Here is a 15,903-nt window from a genome sequence, read left to right as displayed (position 1 = left end):
TACAGATTTTTCCATAATTACCATTGGGTGAATGGGGGCGGTGAAAGAGAGATAGAGAAAGTGAGAGAGCAAGAGAAGAGAGGGAGAAAATGCAGATATGTATTGTGGGTGTCTAATGACAGGGAAAGAGAAAAAAGGGAAAGCAGCAAGAGAGGAAATGTGGAGGGAGAGGTGCTCAGACAGAATGAGAAAACCCAGGAAGAAAAGTGTGAGAGTGTTGCAGGGGAACAGACACAGTGTGACTTCAAAGAAGCCTGTGGCTGGTGACACAGAGCGTGGTACTGATCCTGTGGCCCCTCCTCTCTGGATAAATAATCACCATAAGCCTTGGCTCTGTCTAATGAATCCACTGCCAATGAGCTAATATCTGTTAAGTATGCGCTTCATTATCACTGCCACAGACCCCCGGAGAGCATGTGATGTAGGATGGGATGAATAGCAGCAAGGAGTAAAGGATGAGCGGACAAAGGAAGTCAAATAACACGGAAAGAAGCGGAGAGGGAAGGAGAAATGACAAAAGAAAGGAAAGTGAAGTGTAAACGAAGAGAAGGTGTAAGGGCTGTGAGATGGTGAGGGGGGGAAAAAGAGGTGAGGTACTGTATACCTAAAGTGGGTGATAGCTGGAAAGTAGTAGGTGTGAAGGTCGATTTGGTATGGGTATGAAAAATGGATGAGTAGGAAGGAAAAGGAATGAAATTCTCCATTTGGTAGCCACTTTTTCAAAGCTTATTTTTCTACCATGAATGCACATGATGTAGTTGTAGCACTGTGGTACGGGTGGTCTCTGCACATTTTCTCAAACTGTCTCTGTGCTCAAATATTCATCTAGAAGGCCAGAAGATTGCTGCAAATTAATATATGGCCATGAGAATTACTCTTGGCATTTAAAGCCCACAGCTGTTTTGATTGCAAGGTAGATGCTTTCACTGTCTGAATTTACAGTGTGCAAGGAGTACTAAGAAAATGGAACCCTCGTGTCTCTGCGAAGACACAGTTCAGCTGTTAATTTGTTTTTCTAGTGTGCAGAACATAGTTTGACCTTTGATCATTATCTGTGTATGCAGAACTTGCACTTCAGAATACAGTCTGGAATTGAGAGAAAGGCACTAGAGGGGAATTTTAAAATGGAACAGAACGGACCAAACTGAGCAACATGGTTTAAACTGCGGCACTTATGAAGATGTAATTATAATGGCTGTAAAACATTTGGATATATGGATTAAACCTAAACCAGATAATGCCTTTGCAATGCTAGTATGCACCCTGCTTCAATGAAGGAAAATAGGGCAAAATGAATTGAAAGTTATTCTGTGGCAGGAATAAAAAACAACATCATCAGAGAGTCTGCTGGCGTCTGCAAATAGATACGTGAGAAGCTGTTTCCTCTTGATTTAATTTTGCTGACTGCCACTGGATTTCTATTTTGTCGTTCATTAATGAATGCTTATTGATTTTGGCATCTGCTCTGGTGGATTTTATATGAGCTAATCTAAATTCTATGCGGGGAAACAAACAGCAGAGGGCGTAAGAAGCACCTGCTTCCACGTACATCACCACTACACCAAAGCTGTCTTGGGTTAGACATGTAACTTTATGCTGCTTTTTCTAGGTCGAATCCCGCGTTTCTGGAAATATCACCTAAAAAAGAGATTACTGGGGATTTATTTGTTGTCACCTATGACTTAAAGGCAGTATTGGGTGTCAATGGAGTTAGACTTGTTTGTTGCTACTTGTAAAATATACCTAGGTTATATAGGTGTTTTCCAGATTATTAATTATGATTTCTATTCGTTTGGGTTTTCTGTGCACGACAGAAATCTGCTAAATCTTCCATCAAAGGGAAACCCGCTGCGCACAGTAGATGCTATCTAGGTGCAAGCTGTGTTTTCCAAAGATAAATCCTTTTGGCTATTCAACAAGTTGTTCCCAGACCCTCCCCACCCGTCCTACCGTGGCCTGTCCTAATGGGTTTTTGGGAAGCGGGACTGTGACGCCTCTCAGCCTGATGACATCATCCTCTCAGTCCCGTACAGCGGAACCGCCGTGCGCTCACATTCAGAGGAACTAGTTGTTGGAGCAGAGTGAGCGCAGCAGCAGTTCATTACACCAGCTGGAAGACAAATCCACCGGTACGCCGCCAGGACGATTTCACAAGGATTTTAATTTCAATTTGAAGACGAATAAAGGGACACTAGGAACTAGAAGCTGTGTCGGACCCCTGCTGTCCTGTATACAAATAAGTTTTTTCTGCCTTAAACGAGTGAGATTTTACGCAGAAACTGAGCTGCATCTGAAGGTTTTCTTTCGATTGTACTTCGGAGACACTGCGTGTCTGGTGTCACAAAGAGGACCCTAATCAACCATGGCGAGACATGACGCCCGAAATTGGCATCAGTGCACAAAAATGATTGGACTGCTCTGCTTGGTCGCCTCGATACTTATACACCACGGTAAGAAATGACCACTAGAAACTTACAGCTCCTTGTCATGTTCTCATTTTATTCCTTGTTGGTGCTTTAATAATTTAAGACAAGACACTTTGAAACCGGACTGCCACCTGTCAGGGCGGTGACAGTAGAAGAGAAGGAAGCCAGGTGATTTCCTTATTTTTGTCCTGGTGAGGCTTTCATTTTTAACCCTTAAAAAAAGCCCTTGAGAGTTTCGATGACGCTCGTGCGGAATAAGATGATGTGGAGTTTATTACCTCTTTATTTATTCTCATTCTTTACTTGTTTTCGGTCGTGAACCAGCCGTATCGACCTTTCAAGCTCAAGTTTCGGGGGCGGTCACTCAACCAAACACCGTGTTAAGTTTCGCAAGGTGTGTCCCTGTTGAGCAAGGTGTTTTTTTTTTTTTGGTTTGTTTTGTTCAGGTGTATGTCACCGTGCCTGTATTGTCACTGAGTCACTGCAGTTCCACTCTGTCCCCTGACCCCCCCCCCCCGTGCGCACACCATTCTTTAGTAGATCAAATGAAAAAACAGGTCTGGAAATGGCTCTTAATGTACACAGAGAGCAACAGAAGGAGAAACCATAACAACAGTTATTTGCATTGGAACATAAATTGATTACCATCTGGTGGCTTCTATGTCTAATGGGTTGTGTACAGTTTTTCCGTCAATGAACCTCTTCCCTTGTAGGCCTGCACTTTAAATTAGTTGCAATTGCTTCACAAAAGCCAAGATGCCACTTTGCCTCTTAAACAACCTGCTTAGAGGTTAATTATTAAGGTATTTTACAGCCCAGCTGAGCTCAGGTAACCTACGTGTTTTCTGGTCACAGTGACTAAGCCCAAAACTGGGAGGAAGCATTCCTGAGCATACAGTTAACCTATTAACATAGGAATGTGTGTGTGGCATGAAACCAGTTCAACATTTTCTCTGTATCCCTGGCAGGCCCGCTATTTGTTTTGTGCTGTAATTAGGGCAAGAATGTAGGACTACATCTAATGTCCTGCCAGAGCATCAGTATTTTCAGTAGTGTAGTAACGTAGTTGTTTTGTGGTTTGTTTTTAATGATAAGTAAAGTCAGTTATGGTGTGTTCTTGATGATGAGCACAGTCACTCTATTGATTTATTCATGCAGTGGACCTTTTTTTTTGTCCAATTTCATTTAATACAACTTGAAGTGCTCTTAGGGAAGGCAGGAATGTAGGGGAATAACAAAAGCAAAGAATTTACATATTTATGAGCGAGAAAGACGTAACCATTACGAAGCGAAAACAATGCGCTTAGTTTTCTCTTTCATTTCTTTTTTTTCCCCAAAGAAAACCTCTGACCTGTTTTGGGCGATAGTTAAGTTAGGCAACTGAAGCTCCATCTGCTGCAGGAATGAAACTTTTCACCTGTCTGCTTTGCATTTCTAGTTTCCCATTTTCCACTCAAGTTTGACAGCACCCACTTACCTCCACCTTCCATCCTGTGCTTGAGACTGTGAAACATGATTTAATTTTCTGCAATGTTTTCAGTTTAATATGGCAGCATTAATGTGCATTAACATGGAGGTTGATGGCTTTTTAATTAGTGTATGCTTCTCTATTAAACATAAATAAAAGCTGACAGGTGGGAGGCTAGTTTAAGCTCTAAAATTAAACTATAATACCATCCCCTACCCCCAAGTGAGGGACCGTGGATGTGGGTCAGAAAGGCTTGGCCCATTACCATGGAGATGTTTTTATTGGAAGAAGGGTGGGCTTATGTAAGGGGGGGTTTGGGGGGGAGGTCTTAGGCTATAGGAGCATTGTGTTTATGGCTGAGTAAGCTGCATGCATGCAGGGGGTGGCTGGCTGGCTGCCTGAGAAACTGGTGGGCATGCAGGGTCAGGGCCGGGGGAGGAGGCTGCTTCCGCCTCTCCTCACAAACAAACCGGTGGTTTTCTTTGAATACCTGAGACCCCGCCAAAAAAACAAATTCAGATGCAAAGCTACTCTTAATGGTGCTCCTCACTTTTGGAGAAACGGGTGGAATTTCTTCAGCCTGCTGCATTGCACTGGGTTGGGGCGAGTTTCAGGATTGACTGGAAAACTAAATGGACATCGACTGATTAAGACAGGAGGCGCCCCACCTCCTGTCCTTGAAATCTCCCGCTTTCCCGCCAGCGCTTTCCTTCCCTCCCCCACCTTTGCTGCTGACTGCATACAAGGTCCTTGTTGTGGTGTCTTTTTATTTTTGGCTATCTTTCATTCTCTCCTGTCCAGCACTTTTGTTTGAGTGATTGTACTCGATGTGTTATTCAAACGGCGTACCTCCCCCGTCTCCCTGACTCTCTTTGGACTCAAGGCCATGCTGTTTATGACAAGAACAGCATGTAGACAGACAGGAAAATAAACCACATGTGACCTTACAACGTCCCCATGGCTGTAGGATTTCTTGTCAGCCAGAGGTATATGGCCTCTGCTGGAAATGTTGTCTTCTCAATCTTTGTAGCTGTACCAGTAATTTCACCAATATACACTCCCACACACACACTCATACCTATGCACACACTGAGTGACTCTGATGCAGTGAAGTTTCTTTTGGCAGTCCTATTTGTGCAATAGCTCTTACTATTAGCACTAACTATTTCCCTCCAAACTGAGATATCGTGTGTGAACACTGTAGTCCTGCCAAGCCTGGGACCATTCATCATTAGAACGGAGAAGGAGCATTAATCTTTGTCTATTAAGCAGAATGTAATTGATGGATCATGTGAAGACTTAATTTTTTTCTTTCCCTAATAAAAGAGGGAAGAAGTAATTCCTAGTATCTCATTAGTCCCTGTGGAGCAAGGGACTTCACTCTTGGTTTGGTTTTTGTGTTGATGGCTGTCACATTTAGGTCCTATCATTATGTAAATAAGCTGTCCTCGCCCCTTTGCACCGGCCCTGTAAATGTCAGAGGGATTTTGAAAAGGTCAGGTGTGCGTGTCTATAAGTGGGTAGGAAAGTCTGGTTCTGGCCGTGATATGCTCGTATCCATACACACACACACACACACACTTACTAAGGGGTGTTTGTTGTTTAAATGACCCATCAATAACCTCCTCCTCCCCCTTAGAATGACTGTTCAGAGTTAGTTGATTCAAAAATGCATAATATGGCTGAATTTACAGGTTAAAGGAGATATTTCAGTGATACCAGGCTAGTGTGTCTACATGGACATTGTGTGTAATTTTGAGAACCTAAATTGTGGAATGGCTGAAGCAAATATTTGGCACTTCACCAAATGAACCTAATCATTTAGACAGCCTTCTATTATTACTCTTTTCACCAGGTATGCAACTGGAGAAAAAATGATTTCAGCTCAGTGGCAATATGTAATTACTTCCTAGAAATTAATTGCCTCTTAAGCAACAATAAAGTAGCAATTGATTGAAAGACTGTTGATGGTAGCAAAATGGCAATTTTCATTTGTAAAAACCTTTTTTATATGGAAGTCTAATTGATTGAAATAATGTTGATTCTTAACATCTTAAAGGTTTAGCCATGCAGATATTTTTGATGAATGACTCTCAGTGCCATTACTTTTCTTGGTGACCAGAAACACCATGGATCTATAAGGTTTATTGTTGAGTTGGCAAATACTATTAGCTCGGATAGATGAATCTGAAGAGAGGGAGGTCTATGAGCAAAAGTCATTGCATCTTGTTGCATTTTAGGCAGTGGTACTGGGCCACAAACAAAATTGAGTAAACACGCCCATGGACGCGTGCACATATGGCTGGTGATAAATAAGGGCAGTAACCTGAAGCTGCGCCGTAAGTCAGATGACAATCCCATAATTGGGAGGAGCTGTCACATAACTGGATGACAGTGCATGTGTGTGCGTTACTTTTTTCTTCAGGAAGTGGTGTGTATAATCCTCATCAGCAACCCTGTTATCTACCACAGACATCAGATCTGGGGACGTCCCTGCTCATTTAACTGACTCTCTTTAAAGATGCTTCTCCTGCAACTTGTAAGTAATGATAGTGGCTTTCCTGTTTACACGAGACAGCCAAAGGCAAATGCTCTGCGTTGGATCTATCATGGAAGCCCCCACCCCTCATGCCTTCCGCCTACAAGTACATGCTGGTTGGGTGGCAGGCCGTGAGGAGGTCATACTGAGAGCCCCCCGCAGGGATGTTTGTGTTTGGATCTCCGAGGGTTTCCAGATTTCTGGGGCCAGCCCCATTTCATCCATAGGAAATTGTGCAGAAATCTTGCTTTAAAAAGAATTATCAAGGGGCAGCTGAAGGGTTTTCCATGTAAAAATGTATTGGGGTTTGTGATATTTTTGGCCCAGGTGTTGTGTTAAACTGTTATCTACATCAAATCTGTGAGCATTACCTTACAAAATAAGTGTGAGTCCACTGCAAGAGATTGTTCTATAATGCCCTTTCACCACCCACATATTTCTAGATAATGGAGAGTTTTAAGACTCTTGGAATAGCATGCCAGCAGCTTATCTTGTATAAATATGCTATAAGGTATGTGGCTTTCTTTATTTTTTAATCACACACACACATTTTCACACTATTAGTCAAGATACCTTCTGCCAAATCTGCATTTCCTTCTGTCTGACAAACCCTGGATGGAATTTAGGGAGATGCAGGTCAGACCCTTTCTGACTCTGCCAGTGTCGAGAATGAGCAGTAATTCCAACTGAAGATCCATTGAAAGACAGCCAAACTATTTAAAATAAAATCCCCTTAATTAACTAGACTTGGAAGATGGGTGTCTCTGTGACCTCACTACATAAAATCACAGAGGAAGAGCAGTGATAGAGGAGTGGAGGGTGAATGGGGGTTGAGGATGTCAACATTTTCAAATTCCACACCGCAGCATTTTGGCAGAGGGAATGAAGGAGGATTTCAAAAAACTGTGTGAAGGAGTGAACCGGGGACGCCAAGAATTATCAGCTGATTTGCAATTTAGTCGCACCACCTCCCCTCTTCTTCTCCGGCTCTTAAAGCACGAGACACAATCTTAAGAGCCAAAGAGCCTTCCATTTTGGACAAAAGACGACTAGTTAGACTAACCTTTCTCTTTGTATTAGTGTTACCTGACTTCTGTGCTTTCCCTGTCATCTTTCTTTTCTTTCATCTGTCTTTGTGACATTCCTTTATTTATGAAATCCTCATCATTGTGCACTCAGCAGATCTCGGTTCAACTAAGCACTAATGCCCCTGACTCTATCCTCCTCAGTGAGTCCCTATATACTCACACACCCACACACACACACACACACACACACACACACACCTACATAGAGTATGTGTGTATAGACACGTAGCTGCTCATTAGCAGTCACCTTAATGTGTCTAAATGTAGTTTTTCAAGGTGGTTTTCGTTATTGATCTGTCATTGAATAGTTGATGCAGTGTCCTTATGTGATATTGAAAACATTTACATTGCTCTCTCTGCATAACAGCACCATTTCCACTGTCCTCTCTGCTCACCGCCAATTTTGAGGTACTTACCTTTCCTTTTTTTTTTTTTTTGTTCTTTGTTTTTTCACATGTTTTGATCCCTTAATCATCATGTGTTACCAGCAACATTATATCAGTTTTGTCAGGTTTGTTGCCTATCTGCACACCTTCGCTCCTCTATGAATCTTCATCACATCTGACTTTGACAAGGTCATGTCAAATTCACACTTATCAAAGGCAGTGGACAGGCTGGCTACAGGCGGAAATTGAATTTGGTGTGACAAGGTCTTGTCACGATTCTGGGAGCTGGATAAAGAGTTGTGTGCCCCCAAAAAAGCACACACCAACTGCTTGCAATTCAGTCAGCTTTTCATCTGATCCCAGGGGACCTCACTGAAGAACAGGGTAAAATTACTCCCTATAATATAAAGATAATTTAGTATTTTTACACAGATATCATCTCAGAAATATGAGATAAGAAAACCGAATATGCCATTGCTGAGATAATGCACAACAGGTTTATTTTTCATGAAAGCCTGCAGAGAGTGTTCTTGTATTTCACAAGACAAGCTGTGCTGTTACGATCCCACAACTCTATCTTGCCGCGGATATCAATGCTATCTATTGTTTGACTTGTTGGTTGTGAAAATGTGCCGCCATGCTGCACCGATAAACAAACAGCACATTCATCATTAGTCCCTGGAGCCTTGAAATGGCAGGAGCATTTAAATCCTCCCCTGGAGCAAACAGCACATTAAGGTCAAATGGAGGCAGCAGGTTTATTCGGTTATCTGCCCTGTTTTTTGTCAACTGTGTGCCAGGTTTTGTTTGGCATGGCTCCTTAGGGAGAGAAGGTCCTCTTTCTTAGAAGCGACTTCTCATTCATCTCAACTGATTGCCTGCTCTCTAATCGGCCACTTGCTCCCCCCTGCCACTCTCCCGCTGTCACATTAGTGCCTTGTCTTCCACTTTCCATCTTCATTCGTTCTTCCACTGCCCTCTACGTTTACATCCTTTCCTAATATGCCAACCTCTTCTCTGCAATTTGGTCTGCATAATTGATCCATCTGCTCAGTAAACTGCCCTCACTTACTGTATCTCCCCTCTTCTTCTAACTCAGTTCTTTGTTCTCCTTCTCTCACTCATCAGTCCCTTGTTTCTGCTTCTGTAATTGGAACGTCTGTTAGCTCCCCCTGTTCTCTTACTCTTCCCCCTTAATCTTTCTTGTTCTCTTTTCCTCTATCAGAACTTTTGTATTCTGACTGTCCTGCTGTCCAATTCCCCAGTTGTCTCTTCCACCTATGTCAGCTTCAGAGTTAAGCCAAACTGCCGTTGCTACTTTTCCTCTCCCACACTCATTTGCTCCCTCTGTCTCTTGCGCTACTTTTCCTCTCATACCACCTCAACAGCCCCTGCCCTCCCCATAGACATTTGTATTGCAGAACTCTGTACTTTCCTACATTTCCTAACAAGGTCTGCTGTTTCTTTTTTACTTTTACACATTTTCTGTCTCCTTTCCACCTTTGCGTCCTCTCTTACCCTTTCATATCTAATGGCCAAGTCCACCATTTCCCAGTCAACCCTGGTGGGCATTTTTTGAAGGTTAAGTTAATTGCTGTGACGCTTTAAGTGTTTCACCCTACCCTTGATCATCACACCTTTCTCTCCCTCATCCTGAGGGAGAGAAACACGCAGAGCGACACGCATCCTCATCATCGCCACATTCTTACGTGTAACCTCACATGCAGAACACAGATGGTAAATAGGTTTCAGACACATGCACGTAGTTCTGAGGAACGTTGGCCTGATTTGATGGTTGAATCAGTTGATTACTTTGCAGTGGAGAGAAAAGGGGAAGTGACACAACAAAGTAAAATAAGTGAGTGAGCTGAGCAGGGAGGTAAGCTGGAAGGAAATGGAAACAGATGCAGTTTTGTGTTTTATTTCAGCAAAGCTAACCTGCCATGCAATGCTTGCCTGGGATTAGGCTGACAATGTCCACTCCCCTGCTGCTACATGCGTTCACACACTCATCTCCCCCGCAGGCAGTGACTAGGCTGGTAACGCAGCTTGACTCATCTAACAATAATCTTAAACTGAAGTTGAAATGGCATAACATTTGAAGAGTTAATAATTCCCAGTATGTGATGTAATACAGTCAAATACCGTAACCGAAACATAATTTTAATATGGATAAAAATATGTATAATATCAGTATATAAATAAAACATTAATTTTAATCACTGAGCTGTGACATACTCTAAGTTTGTGTTCAATTAACCACACCATGGAACAGAATGTTAATGCAGCCAGGTTCTTACTGCAATATTTTTGTGCTTTTGTGTGTGCATTTTTAAAATGTAGACTAAATCCTTTATTTTTAAAGGCTACTTTTTAGGCAAACAATAGTAAGCATTTGCAAGTTTTTGAAATGTTTTAGTAAATTAAAAAGTATTTGGCACAACAAGTTATTTCACATTATTGTTCAACTATGGGAAAATGTCATGAACTTTTTGTTCATGACAACTGTTAATTAGGAAAATCATCGATTGGTTTAGAATAACTGTTAGCTATAGCTTCAAAGTGTAGTATAACTTTGCTTGCTTTTATCTTGGATCTTTCATTAAGTTTGCAAAAATATGTGTTCCTCATTTTTTAAATAGTGCACACGTCTTGGTAAACATCTTAATGTATTTTTAACTACATATTTAAAAACATTTGAAAAAGACGAATTGTTCAGGAGCAGCAACCTTGAGATGTTGTTTTCAGTCCATGCAGTCAGCTAGCTGTTGCTAGACAGAATGATGCACTCGGTGTTACTGAAAACAGAGACCCTATTGTTCTCAGCCCAAGCTTCGACGCTCCTCCTCCTTCCTTCCCTTTGACTATTTTCCCCTTCCATTTCCCCCTAATCCAGGTGAGCTGAGGGAGACCATTGAAAAGGCCATCTATTGTCCTTGCTTCCCTTTCCTCCCTCAGCACCACACCTGTATCAATGGACAGACTTGCTTTTGAGTTGTGGCCCTAGAGGGAAAGTGGCTATGTAACAAGAGAAGATTGGGTAGTATCACTTGAAATGGATTGTAATAGAGGGGCTTTTTCTGTTGTGTGGACAGACCATTGTGGTGGCTTTTTTCCCCTGTTTTTTTTTTTTGTTAAACAAGAATTTTATACACTCTTGAAACAGCATTTGTGTGCAGAAATAATAATTTCCCGTTCCCGCGTGATGCAAATGTTTACGCGGCACATGTATTATACACTTGCTCTTTCCTAGGCTGCTTACTGTTTTGGCTTTTGGCTTTCTCTCTTGGCCTCTTTAGGGAGACCCAGGATGGAGGGGAAGGGATGAAAGAGAAAAAGACAGGAAGAGCAAGAGAGAGTATCTCCTCTGCTGACTAGTAGTTGTCACTGTGACCCTCTGGGTATGTGCTCGCTCCCTCAGGTTGCTTGAAAACATCTCCTGAATCCTTCTCCATTTTAAAGGAAACACTTTAACTGCATAACTTACTTCCATCCTTTTCCTCTTTTCCCACTTTCCACTACTCCCAATAAGCTTGGGGCTGATTTGTGCACCAGTGATTCATGAATTTATCTCTGTCATGGCACAGTCATGCAGGGTGCATGTGTGTGCGTGAGTGTATATGTGTGTTGAGCCTGTGCAGGGTCTGAGCGACAGAAGAAGGCTGCATGCTTGGGGAGGGAGAAGGTGGGGAGGGAGAAGGAAAAGAGGCGATGTGCTGTGATGCCAGCCATGATTAGAGCAGCAGCACTCGCCATTTAAATACACATTTAAATAGACACAGCCTCAGGAAGATAATGGGTGGGTGGGGGGTGAGAAAAAGGATGTGGTTCCTTTTCCTGTGTAAACTAACAAGTGTTCTCAATTTTTCTTTTAAATAGAAGTCCCCCAGGCTCCACCTACCTAACTTTTTCCTGTTCATTTGTTTATCCATTCCATATCCTCCACTGGTTTGCTCTCTGTTTTGGCACCGACTTTATGACTTTAATTGGCATAGATTATTGATGGCCTCCATAGGGGTTTTCCTCTGTCTTCCGTATTCTTTCTCTTCCTCTTGTGTCCACTCATTTGGCTGTCAACCCTGTGCCAGTCAGTTCTCCATTTTATCTCTCCTATCTTCCTTCTAGATGAGTGTCTTTCTTCTGCTTCTGCCCTCATCACCTCAGTCCATTGTGATTTTTCTTCCTGTCTCTGTCCCCCTTTCCTCCCCCCCCCGAACCTGACTCGGGCGTCTTCTCTCATGCCTTTGGTTCCTTCTCTTTCCTCTGCTCCTCCTTTCATCTTTCTGTTTATTTACACAGAGATAAATTGCAGTAGGGCTGTCAAGATGGATTGATGGATGGCACAGGGGCCATGGGTGAGGGGATTTGGGTGTCTGATAGACGATCCTGTCAGTCAGCATACTACTTTAAAGAATTGTTTAGTTCGTTATTATAAAAGGGTCCTTCTGTGGTCTTGTCTTGCCAGCTATCTTAAGCTACGTAGCTTGGAGTGCTCATTTTTCTCCAACATTATTTCCTTAATGTAAAGGTAAACCATTCGTCATAGAAGTCAGTGCACCTCTGATGAATGGTTTAAAAGATAAAACCTTTGACTGAGATACTCTCCTGCACAGCATGCCTACCCTTTTTAAAAAGCCCGTCCCTTGTAGATGACATAATTATGCAGTGTCAAAGTGTGACAAGCTGAGCTTAGCTGCATTAGGAGAATTAATATGCACAGCGTAGGAGGGAGCCTTTCCATGATCTTCTAATGCTTATAGCCACTCAGTCCCCTCCGCTCATCTTGGGAAGCCATCAGACTCTGGAGCAAGTTATCTCAGAAGCCATCAAGGCTAATGTTCGACTTTCTTTTTTTTCCCCCCCAGTAGTTGGGTTTAAGAGTCTCATAATCTACATCAGTATTGCGTTCATTTGTCAAGTGTAATGAATGCACTTGAGTTTTACTTGGTCATTTAATGTTGACACTGTGGTTAATTGGCCTTAAAAGAATCAGATACTGGCTATGATATTATAGTTAGGATATTCACATGACATATTTAATGCTTAATTAAATATTTTACCCTCTCCTATGATTCTAAGTCCTAAACCTAAAATTATGTGACATTTTGATTGAATTCCAGCCAAATGTATAAGATTTAAATTCATTATAATTTATTTCATATTGGTTAGCCATTGATTTAACTGCATATATAGAGAGTTTTTCTGCTGGTGGCTTTGAAAACTTTGGTATCAAATGGGGGAGAAAATACACTTATTGGACGTTCTATGATAGGCACACAGCTCAAAATGTAAAAGATCTTAAAAGGGAGAATAATTACACAGAATAAGATTGTTAAAGCTTTTAATGTCTGTTTTAAAATTTATTAAACTAATACTTAAAATGAGGTGTTAGTTACAGTGAAGAGAGTGGAGCGAACTGCTCCAGATATATGGCAGCTGAACTAGCTGCCTTCTTTGCCATATATCTTAACACAGAGTACAGGTCAGCACAGTCAGTCTGTAGCCTGACAATTTACATACTGCTTGAAATATAACAGCAGAACTCTGGCTGAGGTGATAAATTGTCCAAAGAATTGAACTTTGACTTCAGTGCTGTTTGACTTGCTCCTGCATTTCAGACATGGTTGTCACATTTTGAACCAATGAATACTAGATTGTTTCATAATCTATAGTAAAGATTTAGCCACATTGGGGGGGGAAAAAACAGCGGACCACAAAGCTGAATTTTTGCTGTATCAGATTTGCAGTGTGAATCGGAAATATTTAGAGCTGAAATGCTTTGTTGATTTCAAAAAATACCAACTGTTTCAGCTTCTGAGTTGAGTTTCTTATTGATATTTTTTCGTTGTACATGAAACTCTGAGAGCTGCATAAATGCACATATGAAGGATATTAACCAATACTGACAGGGGCATATGTGCTGCAAAAGTAAAATGAAAGCCTGCTTTAAAGAATTCCTGATAAATTGGAGGCATGGCTCAGTCTAACACAATGTCATTAGATCACCCAACACCCAGTGAGCCCTCTTTGTGCTGAGTCTGTAATGGCAGAGGGAGAGAAAGGGGGCTGCAGAGATCATGTGAATGGCATGCAGTGGGATGAGCAAGGAGAGGAGGGGAGTACAAGCTGTGGTGTTGGAGGTAAATGTATGTTGGCAGTAGCTAAAAGGAAGAAGAGCAAGCAATGAGGAGAAAGAAGCCTGTTACTCAACCATCAGTGGCAGTAATGAGACACAGGTGCAGCTTTCTGGAACTTATCAGAGAGAAGGATAGAAGGGCTGGAAAGTAGTCAATGATACTGCAGAGCTACAAGACAGAAAAGTCAATGCAACATTTCACTTTGATAGAATATTAGTACTTATTAGCATGCACACCCCCACAGGAGTTCTTGAACACCCGAAAACAGTGGGTACCCTGGGGATGTGTCGTTACTCCGGGTACCCAGGCTTTTTCGGAATCTCTATTCATTTGCATCTATTTTGAGTGGATCGATTTAAAAAAAAAAAAAAATAAAAAAATAAAAAGTTCAACACATTAAAAACAAGCATGGCACGCAGTCACATCCTAGACATAATTCTGGGTGTTTGTTTGTAGTTCATCATCTCGGATCATTTCATTTAGACTTGGTCTTCAAGCATATGCTAATGAATGAGGATCTAGGAAATGCCACAGCTTTGCAGCAGTGCAACTGAATTCAGCCCCTGATTGTTAATGAACTTATCTTTGGGTTTGCTTGCTAAAAACAGAAAATGTAAAATTAGTTAGAAAAAGACTGATTAAAAAAAACTAGCAGAAAGGATGCAATGAGAAAAGGATTAGGGAGGACCGAAGGGAAAATGTAAGGTGACAGATTGAGATAGGAAAGAGAGGAAAAAGGTAAAAGAGGAAAGATGGGTACAAGCTGAACAGGAAAAGGTGTTAAGACACTGTCAAAGGTATTGAATCAGAGGGGTGTATGTGAGGATGTGAGCAGCTGATATGCACTCCCTGCCGCAGGCAAGGTGGAGCGACTACTCTTACTCCTATACTTGTTTTTCTTCACCCACTTTGAGATCAGTCAAAAGTACGAACAAGATGGAGGGGAGGGTTCCCCACAGCAAACAAGTGTGTATGGGTGTGCATAAGAGGACATGAGCCAGAGCAGCTGCAGTCAGCGAGTGCATGTGGATGCATGGTATGTTTGAACCTTTGACATCAGAGAAGGAGAGAGAGAGAGAGAAAGAATGGCCTTTGTTTTCAGCCAATACTGAGCGAGTAAATATTTTGGAATAGCATGCTGCGTTAGTAGATTGTTTTTTTTAGGCAGCAGGGGTGACAATAGAAGAAGGCGAGATAAGAGGAAAGGAGATGGCGCGCTAAAGGAAACTGTGAAGCGGCAGCTATGTTTATTTCACCACGCAGAGAAGTGAACACAAACTGAGCTTTGTCCTGTGCTTGGGCTAACTTAATGTTAGAGTTAGCTGTGAGACCTCGAATAGACGCTAGCATAAACCGCTTTGCTCTTTCCCCTTCATTTGCTGCCAAATGACATCGCTTATTCTGCTACTGGGTTGCCCTCATTGCCAGTGGCTGCTATCATGAATGAACAATGTGTACTTCTCAGAGTTCCTATGTCTCCACAGGGTGCTCCTCCACATGCTGAAGGTGTACGCTACAGGACATGAAAGTATGCAGAGAACGATATTCACGCTGAGGCAGCCTTGTTAGAGCGATGTTTGATGTGTCTCAATTTCTGTCACAGGGACATGGTGTGTGTGTGCATTAGAATAAACAGGCCAACCGCGCATACGTGCATGCAGCGGTGTGACCTTCATGCCACCTGTAGTGTTGTATGTGTATTTTTTGCAATTGTTTGAGCAGGATGGCTCCAGTGTGGGATTAGGTATAAGAGGGGTCATTCATTCATCTTACACCCCACAACGCACACACATACAGGCAGACACACTCTTTCTCACTCACACACACACCCACGTCCCTCACAGGCCTTTCATCTTCAA

General features: G+C 42.1%; 1 protein-coding gene across 2 annotated transcripts in view; it reads left to right on the top strand.

The window, feature by feature from the left end:
* The first annotated feature begins 1,969 nt into the window (after positions 1-1,969).
* The window catches only part of si:ch73-22o12.1 (nectin-2), a 71,816-nt gene continuing 57,882 nt past the window's right edge, over positions 1,970-15,903 (top strand). The window contains exon 1 of one of the 2 annotated variants that reach the window (XM_067509516.1): positions 1,970-2,450. In XM_067509516.1, coding sequence (XP_067365617.1) covers positions 2,363-2,450 — 88 coding nt within the window. In that variant the 5' untranslated portion in view covers positions 1,970-2,362. The remainder of the gene's footprint in view (positions 2,451-15,903) is intronic. The other variant, XM_067509517.1, reaches the window with a different exon arrangement.

This window comes from Channa argus, chromosome 7 (assembly GCF_033026475.1).
Source record: "Channa argus isolate prfri chromosome 7, Channa argus male v1.0, whole genome shotgun sequence".
NCBI classification, from domain to species: Eukaryota; Metazoa; Chordata; class Actinopteri; order Anabantiformes; family Channidae; genus Channa; species Channa argus.
Note: the sequence above shows the minus strand (reverse complement) of the source record. Positions and strands in the feature narration are given on the sequence as shown.